Source organism: Marmota flaviventris, chromosome 2 (assembly GCF_047511675.1).
Source record: "Marmota flaviventris isolate mMarFla1 chromosome 2, mMarFla1.hap1, whole genome shotgun sequence".
NCBI classification, from domain to species: Eukaryota; Metazoa; Chordata; class Mammalia; order Rodentia; family Sciuridae; genus Marmota; species Marmota flaviventris.
In genome coordinates this window covers 27459262-27477192 of record NC_092499.1, presented here as the reverse complement: position 1 = coordinate 27477192, position 17931 = coordinate 27459262, and the positions used below count along the sequence as shown (strand labels likewise).

Genomic DNA, 17931 nt, shown 5'->3' with positions numbered 1-17931 from the left:
AAATCCCAGCTTACTCACAGAGCTCGGCAGTCCTGGTCATGGTACTGACACGTTTGTGCTTGGTTTCCTCTGCAAATGGGGACGATGGTGGAACGTGTCTCAGGTGACCAGGGGGATTACATGAGTTCACATATAAAGGATTTAGAGCCCTGTTGACCCATGGTAAAAGCTCAGTAAACCTTAGTTGCTCTTATTATTTATTATGGATGTTAGCCTTCCATTACTGTAACAAATATATAAAACTTATAAAGAGAAAAGGTTTACTTTGGCTCACAGTTTGAAAGGTTTCTGGCCATAAAAGGTCGGCTTGGGGTGAAGCAGCAGGCCATGGCAGAAGGGCATGGCAGAGGAGAACTGCTCAGCTGGGCCTAGGAAGCAGGAAAGAGCAAACGGGAGGGTCTGGGTCCCACTGTCCCCTGCAAGGAGACACCATCAGTGATTAAAGACTCCCACAAGTTCCTATCTCTAAAGGATCCACCACTTTCTGATAGTGCCATGCTGGGGACTAACCCTTTACCACATGCTCCTCTGGGGACACTTCAGATTTTTCATGAGGGTAAAAGGCAAATCACGCAGGTCCACCCTCTAAGTGCTTTCTAAGCATCCAGTGCAGTGTTGTTAATCTTGTGCGCATTTTTGTACAACAGTCTCTAGAACTTATTCACAGTACCTACCTGAACTGTCCTGGCTGAACAACAGCCTTACATTTCCTCCTCCTCCCAGCCTCTGGCAACCACCCTTCTAATTTTGTGTCTGTGAATTTGATTACTTCAGGTGGCTCACATAAGTAGTGTAATGTAGGAGTCGTCTTTTTGTAATTGGCTTGTTTCAGTTAGCATAATGTCCTCCAGGTTCATCCATGTTGTAGCATATGACAGGATTTCCATTTTTAAAGAGCTGAGTAATAATCTTTGGCATGTATAGATCCCATTTTCTTTATCCATGCATCCATCCATGGATATTGAGGTTGCGTCCACATCGTGGCTATTGTGAATAATGTGAATAGTGAGTGTTGGGTGTGCAGGTTTCTCTGTGATAGTGTGTTGCTTTCACCCTTAAATATACGTAGTAGTATAATTTCAAATTGGGAATTATAGTTAAACTACATGCCAGAAGTAGAACTTGCTTAAAACAACATTAAAGAAAATGTCTTGGAAGAAGCTCCAGGCTCGGAGTATTAATTAGTCACTTACTTGGACAATTAAAAAATTGTATGCAATCATTTTGTTCATAGTTGCTAGAGAAAGCGGTATGAGAATAAAAAATTATATTAACACCAAGACAAAATGACTATTCTTTAGAGTAATATCTGTGTAGACTGTAAAATGTTGCCCAAAGACAACATAATCATTGAAAAAGGAAAGAAACATCAATAGCATCAAATTATGACCCAGCTTTTCATGGGACACACAGTTTCCTCAGAACTATCAAAGGCAAATAAAGAAATCAATCCTCTCAAACATACTGATGGAAGTGTAAATTGACACATTTTTTTACTGGGGGCAAATGGGGAATATAAAGAAGAGTTTTAAAACTGAAGATAAGGAGACTTCTGATGACTATTCTTCAAGGAAATTAGTTAAAGCCAATAACCTAATATATGTGAAAAAATATTAATAACATGATGCTTATCACAGCACTGTCCTTCAAGAGCAACACCAGTTGTTAACAACCTGAATGTGCACATGTGTATGTGGGTGGTGTTTCAAAAGGAAAGTAAGAATAAAATGGGTGTCCTGCTTTTCTTTCACTCAAAAATCTGTGAACAAAATGGAGATAGTACCCTGCATTCTTTCTGACCATAATGGAATGAAACTAGAAATAAATGATAAAATAAAAACTAGAAGCTACTTCAACACCTGGAGACTAAACAATATGCTATTGAATGACGCAGGGATAACAGAAGACATGAGGGAGGAGATGAAAAAAATTCTTGGAGGTAAATGAGAACTCCGATACAACGTATTAAAATCTATGGGACACTATGAAGGCAGTGCTAAGAGCAAAGTTCATTGCATAGAATTTATTCATTAAAAAAAGAAAAAGTAAACAAATAAGTGACCCGTCATTGCAGCTCAAAACCCTAGAAAAAGAGGAACAAACCAATACTAAAAGTATTAGAAAACAGGAAATAATTGAAATCAGTGAAATTGAAACAAAAGAAACAATTCAAAAAAATTGACAAAACAAAAAGGTGGTTCTTTGAAAAAAATAAATAAAATTGCCAAACCCTTAGCCACCTTAATGAAAAGAAGGAGAAAGAAAACCCAAATTACTAAAATTTGTGATGAAGAAGGAAATATCACAACAGGCACTATTGAAATTCAGAAGACAATTATAAACTATTTTGAAAATTTATACTCCAGTAAAATAGAAAACCTCAAAGACACCAGCAAATTTCTAGAGACATATGATCAACCCAAACTGAGTCAAGAGGACATAACACAATTTAAACAGATCAATTTCAAGCCTACCAACCAAGAAAAGCCCAGGACCAGAGGGGGGTCACACCTGAGTTCTACAAGACCTACAAAGAAGAATTAATTTTCCAATATTTCTCAAATTATTCCATGAATAAAAAAGGAAGGAACCCTTCCAAACTCATTCTATGAAGCTAGTATCATCCTGATACCAAAACCAGGCAAAGATACATCAAGGAAAAAAAATTTTAGAACAATATCCCTGATGAACATTGATGCAAAAATTCTTAATAAAATTCTGGCAAATCGCATACAAAAACATATTAAAAATATAGTGCACCATGATCAAGTAGGGTTCACTCTAGAGATGCAAGGTTTCTTCACCAAATGGAAATCAATAAGTATAATTCATCATAAGAATCATATGATTATATCAGTTGATGCAGAAAAAGCATTTGACAAAATACAGCACCCTTTCATGTTCAAAACCCTAGAAAAACTGAGGATAGTAGGAATATACCTCAACATTGTAAAAACTATGCTAAACCCCAGGTCATCATTATTCTAAATGGATAAAAATTAGAAGCATTCCCTCTAAAAACCGGAACAAGACATGGGTGCCTTCTTTTCACCACTTATGTTCAACATAGTTCTTGAAACTCTAGCCAGAGCAATTAGACAAAAGAAATTAAAAGGATACAAATGGGAAAAGAAGAATCAAACTGTCATTATTTCCTGATGACATAATTCTATACCTAGAGGATCCAAAAAACTCCACCAGAAAACTTCTAGAATTAATGAATGAATTCAGCAAAGTAGCAGGATATAAAATCAATACCCATAAATCAAATGCATTTCTATGCATCCATGATGAATCCGCTGAAAGAGAAATTAGGAAAACTACCTCATTTACAATAGCCTCAAAAAAACAAAAACAAAAACTTGGGAATCAACAAAAGAGGTGAAAGACCTTTATAATGAAAACTACAAACAGGCGGGTGGACCAATGGTACAGAATAGAGGACACAGAGACTAATCCACAAAGCTACAACTATCTTATATTTGATAAAGGAGCTAAAAGCATGCAATGGAGGAAGGATAGCATCTTCAACAAATGGTGTTGAGAAAACTGGAAATTCATATGCAACAAAATGAAACTGAATCCCCTCCTCTCGCCATGCACAAAAGTTAACTCAAAGTGGATCAAGGAGCTTGATATCAAATCAGAGACTCTGCATCTGATAGAAGAAAAAGTTGGCTCCGATCTACATATTGTGGGGTCGGGCTCCAAATTCCTTAATAGGACACCCATAGCACCAGAGTTAATAACAAGAATCAACAAATGGGACTTACTTAAACTGAAAAGTTTTTTCTCAGCAAGAGAAACAATAAGAGAGGTAAATAGGGAGCCTACATCATGGGAACAAATTTTTACTCCTCACACTTCAGATAGAGCCCTAATATCCAGAGTATACAAAGAACTCAAAAAATTAGACAATAAGATAACAAATAACCCAATCAACAAATGGGCCAAGGACCTGAACAGACACTTCTCAGAGGAGGACATACAATCAATCAACAAGTACATGAAAAAATGTTCACCATCTCTAGCAGTCAGAGAAATGCAAATCAAAACCACCCTAAGATACCATCTCACTCCAGTAAGATTGGCAGCCATTATGAAGTCAAACAACAACAAGTGCTGGAGAGGATGTGGGAAAAAGGGTACACTTGTACATTGCTGGTGGGACTGCAAACTGGTGCGGCCAATTTGGAAAGCAGTATGGAGATTCCTGGGAAAGCTGGGAATGGAACCACCATTTGACCCAGCTATTGCCCTTCTCGGACTATTCCCTGAAGACCTTAAAAGAGCGTACTACAGGGATACTGCCACATCGATGTTCATAGCAGCACAATTCACAATTGCTAGACTGTGGAACCAACCCAGATGCCCTTCAATAGATGAATGGATAAAAAAAAAATGTGGCATTTATACACCATGGAGTATTACGCAGCACTAAAAAATGACAAAATCATGGAATTTGCAGGGAAATGGATGGCACTAGAGCAGATTATGCTTAGTGAAGCTAGCCAATCCCTAAAAAACAAATACCAAATGTCTTATTTGATATAATGAGAGCAACTAAGAACAGAGCAGGGAGGAAGAGCAGGAAGAAAAGATTAACATTAAACAGAGACATGAGGTGGGAGGGAAAGGGAGAGAAAAGGGAAATTGCATGGTAATGGAGGGAGACCCTCGTTGTTATACAAAATTACATATAAGAGGTTGTGAGGGGAATGGGAAAATAAACAAGGAGAGAAATGAATTACAGTAGATGGGGAAGAGAGAGAAGATGGGAGGGGAGGTGAGGGGGGATAGTAGAGGATAGGAAAGGTAGCAGAATACAACAGTTACTAATAGGGCATTATGTAAAAATGTGGATGTGTAACCGATGTGATTCCGCAATCTGTATTTGGGTTAAAATTGGGAGTTCATAACCAACTTGAATCTAATGTATGAAATATGATATGTCAAGAGCTTTGTAATGTTGTGAACAACCAATAAAAAAAAAAGAAAGAAAACTACAGAACACTAAAGAAAGAAATTGAAAAGACCTTAAAAGATGGAAAGATCTCCCATGCTCTTGGAGAGGCAAAATTAATATTATCAAAATGGCCATACTACCCAAAGCGCTATACAGATGCAATGTGATTCCAATTAAAATCCCAACATCATTTCTTATATAAATAGAAAAAATAATTATGAAATTCATTTGGAAAAATAAGAGATCTAGAATAGCCAAAGCAGTCCTTAGCAAGAAGAGTGAAGCAGGAAGTGTCACAATACCAGACCTTAATCTATACTACAGAGCTGTAGCAACAAAAGCGGTATGGTATTGGCATCAAAATGCACATGTAGACCAGTGGTACAGAATAGAAGACACAGAGACAAACCCACGTAAATACAGTTATCTCATACTAGACAAAGACGCCAAAAACATATATTGGAGAAGAGATAGCCTCTTCAACAAATGGTGCTGGGAGAACTAGAAATCCATATGCAGCAAAATGAAACTAAACCCATATCTCTCACCATGCACAAAACTCAAAGTGGGTCAAGGACCTAGGAATTAGACAAGAGACCCTGCACCTAATAGAAGATAAAGTAGGCCTAAATCTTCATCATGTCGGATGATGACCTGATTTCCTTAATAAGATTCCTAAAGTGTAAAATATAAAAGCAAAAATCAATAAATGGGAAGGATTCAAACTAAAAAGCAAAAGAAACAATCAATGAGGTGAAAAGAGAGCCTACATATCAGGAGCAAATTTGTGCCATATGCACGTCAGATAGAGCACTAATCTCCAGGATATGTAAAGAACTCAAAAAACTTAACACCAAAAAATACAAACAACCCAATTAATAAATGGGCTAAGGAGCTGAACAGACACTTCTCAGAAGAAGATACATAATCCATCAACAAATATATGAAAAAAATGTTCAACATCTTTAGTAATTAGAGAAATGCACATCAAAACTACTCTAAAATTTCATCTCATACCAGTCACAATGGCAGCTATCAAGAATACAAACAACAGTGTTAGCAAGGATGTGGTAGAAAAGGCACACTCATACATTGCTGGTAGGACTGCAAATTGGTGCAACCATTCTGGAAAGCAATATGGAGATTCCTTAGAAAACTTGGAATGGAATCATTTGACCTCTCCTCAGTCTATACCCAAAGGACTTAAAAACAGCATACCACAGGGACACAGCCTCATCAATGTTTATAGCAGCACAATTCACAATTGCTAAACTGTGGAAGGAACCTAGATGCCCTTCAATATATGAATGGATAAAGAAACCGTGGTATATATACACAATGGAATATTACTCAGCAATAAAACACAATGAAATTATTGCATTTGCAGGTAAATGAATGGTGTTGGAGAATATCATGCTAAGCAAAATAAGCCAATCCCCCAAAACCAGGGGCCAAATGTTTTCTCTGGTAAGTGGATGCTAATCCATAATGTGTATGTGGGGGGGGGGGGGGACGGACATGGGATGAGTGGTGGAACTTTGGATGGGGCAAAGGGGAGGGTGGGTGGGGGGCGTGGGGGTAGGAAAGATGGTGGAATGAGACAGACATCATTACCCTAGGTACATGTATGATTGCAGAAATGATGTGAGTCCATTTCATGTACAGAGAAGTGAAAAATTCTGCTCCATTTGTGTACAACGAATCAAAGATCTTTCTGCTGGCATGTATAACTGATTAGAACTAATAAAAAAAATAAGTAAATAAATAAAAAATCAACATCTCTAGCAATTAGACAAATGTAAACTAAAACTACACTGAGATTTCATTTCACTCTAGTCCAAATAGCAATTATAAAAGTAAACGTTGGTAAGGATTTGGGGTAAAGGTACACTCACACATTGCTGGTGGGACCGCTAATTGGTTCAAACATTATGGAAAGCAGTATGAAGATTTCTCAGGAAACTTGGAATGGAACCACCATTTGACCCACTCCTCAGTCTATATCCAAAGGACTTAAAAGCAGCATACTACAGTGATGCATCCACATCAGTGTTTCAACCTAGTGCATGGATAAAGAAAATGTGATGTATATACGCAATGGAATATTAATCAGCCATAAAGAAGAATGAAATTATGGCATTTGCCAGTAAATAGATTGAATTGGAAACTCTCATGCTAAGTGAAATAAGCCAATTCCAAAAAACCAAGGGCTGAATGTTCTCTCTGAAATGCAGATACTACCACACAATAAGTGTATGTGGGGTGCAGAGTAGGGTATAGAATAGAAGTTCATTGGATTAGACAAAAGGGTATGAAGGGAAGGGAGGGAGTAGGAATAGGAAGAACAGTATTGAATCAGACCTAACTTTCCTATGTTCATATATGAATACACGACCAGTGAAACTCCACATCATGTAGAACCACAAGAATGGGGTCTTAATTAGAATAAGTTATACTCCATATATAAATAATTTGTCAAAATACATTCTACTCTTGGTGCTGGAGTTGTGGCTCAATAGCAGAGTGCTGCCTTAGCATGCATGGGGCACTGGGTTCGATCCTCAGCACCAAATAAAAATAAAAATAAATAAATAAATATTTTAAAAAATTCTACTCTCATGTATATCTAAAAAGAACAAATAAAATAGTGAGGAAAAAAACAGTGATCTAGATCTACCTTCAGAGATATGGAAAAAATACTCAAGATAGGTATTTGAATGGAAAAAAAAAAAAAACAGACCTCAAAATGGGTGTATGGGTGTCTGTGATCCCATTTTTTGTAAGGATACAGAAATACATATGGAAAATAAGTACACAGAAAAATGTCCAGCTATTAACAGGTAGGTCTGAGTAGAATTAGAAATGACTTTTAATGCTGTTTCTGATGAACATGGATTAAAGAAACTAAAGTGTTGCTTTAAAGACTCAGCCTTCCAGGCTCTGGTGCGTGTGTGATTGTGCTCCATGTTGTCACACGTAGAGTGAGATGGCGAGAAAGGAACAGCAAAGCAAAGCTACCGTCACCTGGGCCTAAGTTGCTGTCAGCCTCAGCCTCCTGATTATCACTGGCTGGATCTGTTGGGTGGGGAGAGAGCTGCTGAGGGCAGGTGGTCTGTGCTGTCTGAGGGCTAATTTCCCTGGGCCTTATGGTCATGGAGAGGAGCCTTCCAAGCCTCTGCCTTGAACGGAGTTAGGCTTCTTTGACCCCGCTGCCCCGACCCAGCCCGAGATGCATCCAACTATGAAAAACCAACTCTGAGGTGGCCCATGGAAGCTTCGGCTTGATTGGGTGAAGGACTCTGAGGCTCATGAGATATTTGAATATCTGGTTTTAATCATTTCATTGCTCCTCAAATGTTTAGAATTGATTTAGAAATGTTTTGAACAATGCTGATTTCAGCTGGTTGGTGAATAATAGTTTTAGACTTTTTTTCTGTCCAGGTAAACACCTGTGTTTACATCTTTTCCAGTAGGTTCTTGGAAGTGGAAATATCTTTTCTTGCTTCCTGAAGGAGTAGGAGTTGGTTTTAGAAATGGAAGGATGTGCCAGAGGACTTCCAGGACAGTTGGCAGTCGGTGTTCTGCCTCGGGTATTTGTGTGGTTGCGCTTGCTCAGTCACACACACCCACACTCACTCGCGCGCACTTGCTTGTATATCTATGAGCAGCGGCTGCTCCTGGGCTTCTGGTTTCTGCTCCGTCCTGATCCAAGTCATAGCACTTCCCAGCGCATGGTAGCAGCACCAGAAGTTGTACCCTGTTTCTTTTGCTCAGTCCCTTGTCTCGTCCCAGCTGACAAACACTGTGGATGGAAGACGGCCAAGAGCTCCGTGCTGCCTTAGACAAAGGCTTTTTGGAAGCGTGCTTTGCCCCTTGCCTCAGCGCTGAGTTTCCCCGGCATCAAGGTGTTGCAGGAGAGCTGCGGTGTGTGTGCACGCAACAGTTCTCACCCTGGCCGTGGTCAGCTGAGTGGGTAGTAGCTCAGGTGTTCAGGAAAATGCGCCCTCCCCACACCGTAGCTGCCAGGGAGGAACCTCCAGTGGGGATTTGTGTACCCTGTGCTGGGAATTCTGTCAGACTTAGGACAAAATCTAACACGGGCACATGATACCTAGAAACGCCTGCTTCCCTGAGATCTGAGTACAAGGGGCACAGTAGAGATTAGCATTTGCTACTTTCTCTCCCTTAATTCTCAACAATGGAATTTACAGTTATTTTATTAAAGAGTTAACCAACTCTGCTCCATCACCAATAAGCCTAAGTGAAGGCTAAAAGGAGTGTTTTTCTGGAAGGAATTAGGAGAAAAAAAAACTTCCAGAATTTAATCTCTGCATAGTATTATCTTTCTAGTTGGAGAGCCCAGATCTTGCTTCCTTGTAACCTTCCAAGTTGCAGTCTGTGTTCTGTCTATCAGAAATTCCTCCTTCCCACCCACGAGCACCCCTCTGAGGCCAGGGGAGGGCCTTTCCAGTCTTTGCCTGGGGCCAGGCCAACCCTCCTGACTGGTGCTGAGTCTCCTCCCTGTCCTGCGGCTTTCCCACACCAGCAGAGCAGCCAGAGTCCGCATATGTAGATCAGGTCTTAAGTAGAGGCCAGTGCTCATCCTGCTCCCTTTCCCAGGACACTGAGTGGTGACAGTACAGCTGTGTCCCTGTGTTGTGGTCATTGCCTATTCAGTCCTCACATTTCTTAGAAGTTATACAGAGAACATCATATAATTCTGTCCTTTCAAGAATCGGGACAAAACAGTTCACATGATCTTTAGCTGGTGGAGTGTCAGGGTTGAGGCCAATAACAGGGTATGAGGAGTCTGGGAAACCAGTCTAAATACACCCACTTACATATCTGCTTTTAATATTGCCTGAGTGTTTTCCTGAGCTGCTTCTTATCATATTTGATTGCTTCAATCCCACCCCAATTAACCTTCGCTTTGGTGAGACACCTGGGGACTTGTCTTCATTTCTGACTCTTCAGTTTCAGATGGAATTCAGCTGTGATTCCTTTGTTGTCCATTCGGTGTATTCCAGCATGGCCACCAAACCATAAGGCACAATCTAGATGCTTTTTACTGTATTTGGTAAGAGAACTTGCTTTGAGATGCAATTCATGCCTGCTGAGGCTTAAACAAGCCTGACAGTGGTAGATTGAGAATTAGTTCTCATATCAGGATTCCACTTGGCTGCAGGTAACACACACACACACACACACACACACACACACACGCACGCACTCACGCACGCTCTGGTTAGAGAGGGTTTTTTCCCCAATACACCATGGTGCCGTCTGAAACTCATGTTTCTTCTGTCTCTGTCCCCTAGGATCTTAACCCTGTGCCTATCTAACTCTAGCTAGCTAGTGGGAAGAACTGCCAAAACTTTCTTAAAATCCACACCCAGGAACTTCTGTTTATACCTCATTGACCAGAATTGTGTCCCCCTGCCATGGGGGCGGGGCAGGGGGTGTGAAGCTAAACACACATTATTATCCAGACAGAATCAGAACAGTATTTTAGGAAGGGAAAAGTGATGATATCCAGGCAGGTGGCAGTCTCCTAAGCAATAAGTTTTTTGTTGTTTAAAGAGACATCTGACCTTACATAGAACATCACTGTGTCAAGTCCTACCCCAAAATTTGCATCTAAGAAGATGAATTTATTTTGAGGGGATCTTAAGAGGGCTTATTTATGTTTTGGACACAGACAGCACACTAGGTACTATATAAATTCAGAGAATGGTCTTATTACACGATTGCATTTCCATGCATATACACATTTCCCTATTTAGGTGTAGAGGAATTCACCTGTTGCTTAAAAAAAAAAAAAAAAAAAGATAAATAGTTGGTGTACTGTTTTGTTTTGCCCCTTCCTGGAATAAATTGTGTTAAGCACCTGAGCGTTATACAAACCACTGTGGGTGAAACCAAAATCAATAACCCTATAAAATATAGCTATTTCCTGTGCGTATTGTCCAGAAAAGGGGAAAAGTACATGGATAAGTGGCTATAATACCAGACCGAATACAATACCAGTTAGAATAAGACATACGAATAAAATATAAGCATTCAGAAGAGGAAAAGATTATTTCGGCCAGAGAGAATTGAATAAATATGATCTGGGAACCTAAACATACGTTTTCATTTTAAGAGTTTGCTTTCACAGCTAGTGAGCATCATCATAAGACTAGAAAAATATGTTGAAAATATGCATAACTAACTACCATTCACAAATGATTACTGATAGGTAGGCTTTCATGTCATCCCTAACCCCTGATAAACTGCAGTAGGGAATGAAGGTGGAGCATTTGCCAAGTATTTTGATTTATCTTAAGAAACCCTTATTAATTACGTAGGTAATCTTCATTTAATCTCCAGCAATCCAGCAAAGTCGTTATATAATTGCTTATGAGGAAGCCAAAGTGCAGAGAAGTTAAGGAACTTGAAGAGATAACCCACTTTGTGAGTAACAGAGCTGATATTTGAGCCCCGCGGTTAACTGAAACGCCATGCTTTTTTCCCTCAGCCTCGTCTCTCTGCCGTTCATTGATGACCTAATCTGGTTCCAAAGCCAGCTATGAGCAGTCAGTTCTCTCTTGTAGCCAGTCTGACAGGGAGTATGTGCCTGGCTGGTTGAAACTGGGCTTCCTGTGAATATTGTCACTTATATTCAGAGCTAATTTGTTACTTAAATGTTATTAGAACTTGACTTTTTAATAATTTATTTGTGTAATAACTGCACACAAAATTTTAAAAATAGTAGTGAAGTTAATGCCCTTCTTACCTTGGCACATAGCTAACCAGTTCTTTTTTCATGGACATTGTCAACTTTTTGAATATCCTTCCAGAATTGTTCTGTGCAATATTAACTTTGTGTATGTGTGTTTATTTATACACTTCTTTTTTTTTTACACAAATAGGGGCTTATTATACTCCCTGTTCTGAACTTGCTCTTTTCATTTATTCTTTTAGTTGTATTTAGATGACCTAAAAAAAGTATTGTAAAAAAGAAAAACTTGATGAATTTGGAAAATAAATTTGGGAATATGGTTGGTGTAAGCATGGGAACATTTGTTGAATAGATGTTCTTACTGATGGCAGTTCTCCTATGACATTAAAATATAACTCATTAAAGAATATTTTTATTTCCAAGAGCTCTTTATTACTAGTTTTTCCTTCTTTATTACTTATCCATTGAAGTTATTTATAGACAGCTCAGTGTGGCCCTCATTCCAATTTCTTAGGTCCCCACCTGAGTCTCCTCCCATCTTGAATGAGGCATCACCCACACACTCTTCATAGCTGAGCCCACTTTTTAGGATGTTGTGGTGAAAACAGCAGCCTAGGTTTTGCCTCCCTCCTCCAACTGAGCCTCTCCCACACAGTTTGAGGCCCTCAGATATGGAAACAGCAGTTGAAAAGAAGGTTTGTTTGAAAACCTTTGTGGAACTGGAAGAATTGGCCCCTTCCCTCAAGAAGGCTGGCTGGAGCAGCTGGGCTCCCTGGCCCTCTGGCCCCATGGGAGGGCACCATGGGAGGGCTTCTCATGGACACACATGTGATAGCACTGCCCTCCTGGTCTGGCCCATGGCCTTGAGTCTTCCTTTCTTCTCTTCGTTGGGTCAGTTTGTAAAGGCACATCAGTCCAATTGATCAGTTTGAAAATGTTCAGATCCTCTCCCTCTGAAACCTCTTTGATCTGAGTCAAGTGTTTCAGTCAAACACATTCACTGCATGCAAGACCACTCTGACCTGCCAGGCCAGGCTTTTGAACTCATTTCCCAGAAGTGGGACTCCCAAGGCATGAGCAGAGAAGGGTTGTTGACATGTTTCTAAAGCTACCCAGCTCATCTTTTAAATCTGAATTTTTAACAAAATTCATAAAGGTCAAAAATAATATGGGTGAGGTCTGTCTGGAAGGTGAATGTGTCCTAAGATCATCTTGTCATTCTCCATCAAGCTTGGCCATGCCAAAGTGACTTCTCCCATCTCTCTTTTCGTGTTGTATCTACAGCTCAATGGGAATTTTAGGATATTTTTTTCACAAAAGTGCTATGTAGGCCTGGCGTGGTGGCACATGCCTGTAATCTCAGCAGCTGGGGAGGCTGAGACAGGAAGATCCTTAGTTCAAAGCCAGCCTCAGCAATGGTGAGGCCCAAAGTAACTCAGTGAGACCATCTCTAAATAAAATACAAAATAGGGCTGGGGATGTGCCTCAGTGGTTGAGTGCCTCCAACTTTAATTCCCAGTACACCCCCCCAAAAAAATAAATGAATAAAAAGTGCCATGTATTTTGTCAATTACATTATTTTTCTCTTACTATGACTTCACATTAAAAGTTTTTGTAATTCATGTGCATTGATGGTAGTATTAATAGTATTGAAGGACCAATAACAAAACTTATGACACACACCAAAAAAAAATCTATTTCTAATGAGGTCAATAAGTTGTAAGAATTCTTTAAGCACCTACTTGAAGAAAGTATACTTGCGCATCCTGCAGACATCTGTGATGTCTAGAAGTGTTTTCAGGTCTTTATAGGCCTCCCCTCCAGCAAAAACACCCTCCTGTTGAATACCAGATGCGAATTGAATTGTATTCATGTTGTAATTTTAACTTTGAAAGCATTTTCAAATGTAAAAATCTTGTGTTAATCCTTAGGTCAACAGGGTGTTACTGTGCTAAAATTCTAAAAATAGCGCTCAAAGCCCTGCGTGGTCTGGCTCTGGGCCTCATCTCTGCACTCTGGTCGCTCATGGCTACACGGGCTTCTTCCCTCTCCTCCAACACGGGAACCTTCAGAGTTCTGAGGAGGCTGGAATCAAAATTCTAGCACTCGGTCCTCAGCAGGAGACATTCGTTCAAAAATCTGTTGACTGTAACAATGAAGGAAGCCAAGATGAGAGACCCAATGCTTTTCAGTAGAATTATCTGGAATAGGGACCAACACCTCGTACTGGGTGTCCGGATTCCTAGCCCTGGTGCTCCCAAGAGCACCTCAGCTCTGCTTCAGGAGACTCCTCTTATCTGAACCTGGACCTGCACTGACAGCCCTGAGGAAGTTTGTCCTCAAAAATGACTTAACAATTCCCCTTTTCTCTTTGCCCTCCTTCAGGATTACAGCAGTTATATGCAGCAAGTGGCGGGGGAAAGGGATCTCCATCGATCATTTTTTTTTTTTTCTTTTTCTTGTAGGCGATCTTTGGCAGCCAGACACTACCTAACTCCAATTTATGGACAATGAATAACGGTGCAGGCTGCAGAATTTCAAGTGCCACACCTAGTGGCCAGAAGCCAACCACTCTGCCACAAAAAGTGGTGCCACCTCCAAGTTCTTCCTCCTCCCTGGTCCCCAAACCCCCATCTAATCATAAACAAGTGCTCAGAAAGGCCACATCCCAGAGGGCTTCAAAGTAAGTTCACTGTAAACTTTTCAGTTTCTTCTAAGTTATGTCAATTTTAAGCTAATTGTACTTTTAACCTCTGGAACCTTCCATAAGGTATTGAACAAGAATACCAGCTGGGTGTGGTGGCCCACATCTATAATCCTAGCAGCTCTAGGGGCGAATGCAAGAGGATTCCAAGTTCAAGGCCACCCTTGGCAATTTATTAAGACCTTGTCTGAAAATTAAAAAATAGAAAGGGCTAGGTAATATAGCTCAGTGGCAAAGCACCCTGGGCTCAATTCTCAATGGTGGGGGTCACAAGAACACCCGATGGAGAGTAAAGACTAGGTACAAATAATTAAAGCATGCCAATGGCTGGGCTGTGCCCTGGCTGAGAGGAGTAGCCCCTGATTTTTTAGCCTCCCTGGGTGATTATGGTGAGAGCTCCCTATACAGTTCAAGATCATTGCCAACCAACTCTGCTGGCCTCTGGCAGGAGCTATAGTCAGTGCCCCAGGTAAGAGTCCTGAACTGTGGGCTTGGAGAAAGGAAATGAAAACTTCTTCCTTGTTGCATCTTCTCCTAGTCATTCTACTCAATCATATCATATTTCAATTTCATAAAAAAAAATCAACGCCTACTGGGTGCAGTGGCACATGCCTATAATCCCAGTGGCTCAGGAGGCTGAGACAGGAGGACTGCAAGTTCAAAACCAGCCTCAGCAACAGCGAGATGCTATGCAACTCAGTGAGACCCTGACACTAAATAAAATACAAAATTGGCCTGAGGATGTGGCTCAGTGGTCAAGTGCCCCTGAGTTCAATCCCCGGTACCAAAAAAAATTTTTTTATTTAAAAAAAAAAGCCAATGCCTTCCCCCCGCCCCACTTGTTTGTTCATGTTTGAGCATTTGAATGGGAAGACGAAGGATTGAGATTTCACTGGCATTATTCAACAAACTGGGTAGCGACAATATTTCTAGTACCTTGTATGTTCTTCTACCATTTTATAAAAAAAAAAAAAAAAAAAATTTCCATGCCTGAATTAAATTGTTGTAGGTCATCATCATCCTTCATTCCACCTCCAACCCTTCTTCATCTGGGGAAGCAGACAGGTACATGGCGTTGGTTCTAGCCTACATGTTCATAACACTAGGAGACTTCTCAAAGATACTTGGAAGGGACTAGCATTTCTCACCATCTGAACACCTTGAGGTTGTGGTGCTTTTCTCTTGCTCTCATTAATGCTCCTGTTCATTTGTCCTCCACAAGCTCAATTTTAGTTGTAGGAAAGAATCCTGGGACAAAAAAAATGTGTTACTGTTTTTCCTCTTTGGAGGGTGAATCAAATTCTGGATTTGAATTGAAAACAATCTTTTGCGGCTGTTTAATCATATTGCTGCCATTATTCATTTATCTAACAAATATTTACTCAGCGCCTGCTAAGTACCAAGCCCTGTCCTAGGAATAACTTGCATTTTAAAGACTGCAGAACTCTCTGAAGCAGTAGCAAAGGGCAGTAGGGAGGCCGCAGTTTGTGGTTGAATGCCAGTGTCAAGACAGAAAGGAAGCTGCGTGTCCTCTCAACCTAGAAAGAAGACTAAAGTCCTCAAGGGTGCAGCCTGCAGGGGCAGACAGCCTGGCTCCCTTCCCCACTCCACACTTGACTGATTTGACATCTTTGGCAAGATACTTAATGTTTTGGCCTCAGTTTTTCCACTGATAAAAATGGGACAATAAGAGTATCTGCTTCCTAGGTGAGTTGGTAAAAACCTTATACATGTAAGTAGTAGTGCAAGGCCTGGCTCACCTGAGAACCCAGAGTGTCGTCACCATCCGCTGCATGCTAAAGGCACCCTCTGCCCTGCAGGTCCCAGAGCCACAGCTAAAGCAGTGGTTCAGAAGTGCATGTGGAATCTGCCAGTTGGTTGCTCTCAGTGCATCCTCTGCCACTGCCCCAAGTGGCCCATGTGGCTAGCTGGCCTGCTGTGAAGAGGAGGCTTAGGCATGGCTGCCTCTGAAGGCACTGTCCCTGCCTCCAGCCCCCCACCCCCGCCCCCACTCACAGGAGAGCTCTTCAGCCTCCCGAGGTGAAATCGCAGCTCTTTGGACAAACTTTGCTTTTCTGCATTTTTGTGGTTTCTTCTCTGTGACAGGCAGGAGTGTGGGAAAACCGGAAACAGCTCAGCATCAAAAATGCACAGAAGGGGGGAAAAAGCAAAGATTTCTTCAGAATTTAAGAAATATAATCCAAATATCAAAAGGCATGCTGTGAGGCGGTGTTCCAGGAAATAGTTTCCAATTTGCCTTTAAAACTCCAGCACAGTTAGCTCCAACGGAGACCTTAATGTCCTCTCTCTTAAATGTAAAGTGTTCACCAAGTCCCCACAGATATTTTCAAATATTTTTTGCTTTCAGGGGAAAAAAAGAATAGTTTTCTATCTGAACTGACTCAGTGAAAAACTCCCTTTATGAAATATCCAAATAAAAGCTTTTTAAATAAATTTGCATTAATTTTACATTTATAGGAAAGTTATAAGAACAGTAGATTCCCAGGCGCCCCTCCCCCAGCTTTTCCCATTGTTGATGTCTTGCATCGCCCTGGGACATTTCATCCTATGAAACTATCATTGATACATTACTATGAAGTGAACTCCATTTGTTATTTGGATCAATGAAGTGATTTTTAATCTAGAGAAACTTTTCATGGCTCTGAAAATCAGGATACTGAGTCTCAGTTGACATAGTCTTCCTGTTCTAGAGTGATTCTTGTTTCTAGCCAGCATAACAAGTTAGTTAATATCTCTGTGGCTTAGTTTCCTATTTTAAAATTGAAATAATAATAGTACGTACTTCATTGGATCTTAAGAAAAATAAATGAATTAATGAATGTCAAGTACAAATATAGTGCCTGGCACATAATGTGTGTTGAATAAGTTTTAGGTATTATTATGTTTAATACCAAGATGGTGTTTCAAGAAATTTTCATGTAATTTTTTACTTCTTGCAAAATGTATTGCTTCGTTGGCTTGGACCTTATTATTGCCTTTATCCTGCTCAGTTCAGATTCATCAGGAACTCCAGTTCTGACTGGTGGTCCTGAGTCACACTCAGGAATGCCTTAGCTGCCCCAGGAGACAGAGCTAATGAGAAGTTGTAATGAGCTTTGGACCATGCCAAGCCCTGTGTTTTGGGGTTGAACTTCAGACTTCTCCTAGCACAGAAGTTGGCATTAGACAGATAGAAGCAATTTCCAACAGCATCAAAGTTTCCACATCCTAGAGGGTTGAGTTTGGAGAACAATAGAACATAAAAGATGGAATGTCATTTGAATTTTGGTGCAAAGGGAATTGAGAGTCGGAACAGTGGGGTCCTATTTCTGTATGATAATATTCAAGTCACTTTCTCTCTAAAGGTTTTATTTTCCCATCTGTAAAACAAAAAGCCACTGTCCCTACTGGATAATTAGCCAAAATAACTTGTTTTTTGTTGATTCTATTCAAAGCCTTTTTAAGAGCACATTTGTCTTTTTTTTTCTTTCTTTCTTTCTTTCTTTTTTTTTTTTTTTTTTTGTAGTTGTAAATGGACAG

General features: G+C 40.3%; 1 protein-coding gene across 7 annotated transcripts in view; it reads left to right on the top strand.

Moving 5' to 3' along the window:
- Positions 1-17931, top strand: part of Ttll5 (tubulin tyrosine ligase like 5) — a 261390-nt gene that overhangs the window by 193521 nt on the left and 49938 nt on the right. For 4 of the 7 annotated variants that reach the window (XM_071607649.1, XM_027931594.2, XM_071607648.1 and 1 more), the window contains one exon: positions 14153-14370. The exons of the other annotated variants lie outside the window; for them this stretch is intronic. In XM_071607649.1, coding sequence (XP_071463750.1) covers positions 14153-14370 — 218 coding nt within the window. The remainder of the gene's footprint in view (positions 1-14152; positions 14371-17931) is intronic. 7 annotated transcript variants of the gene reach the window in all.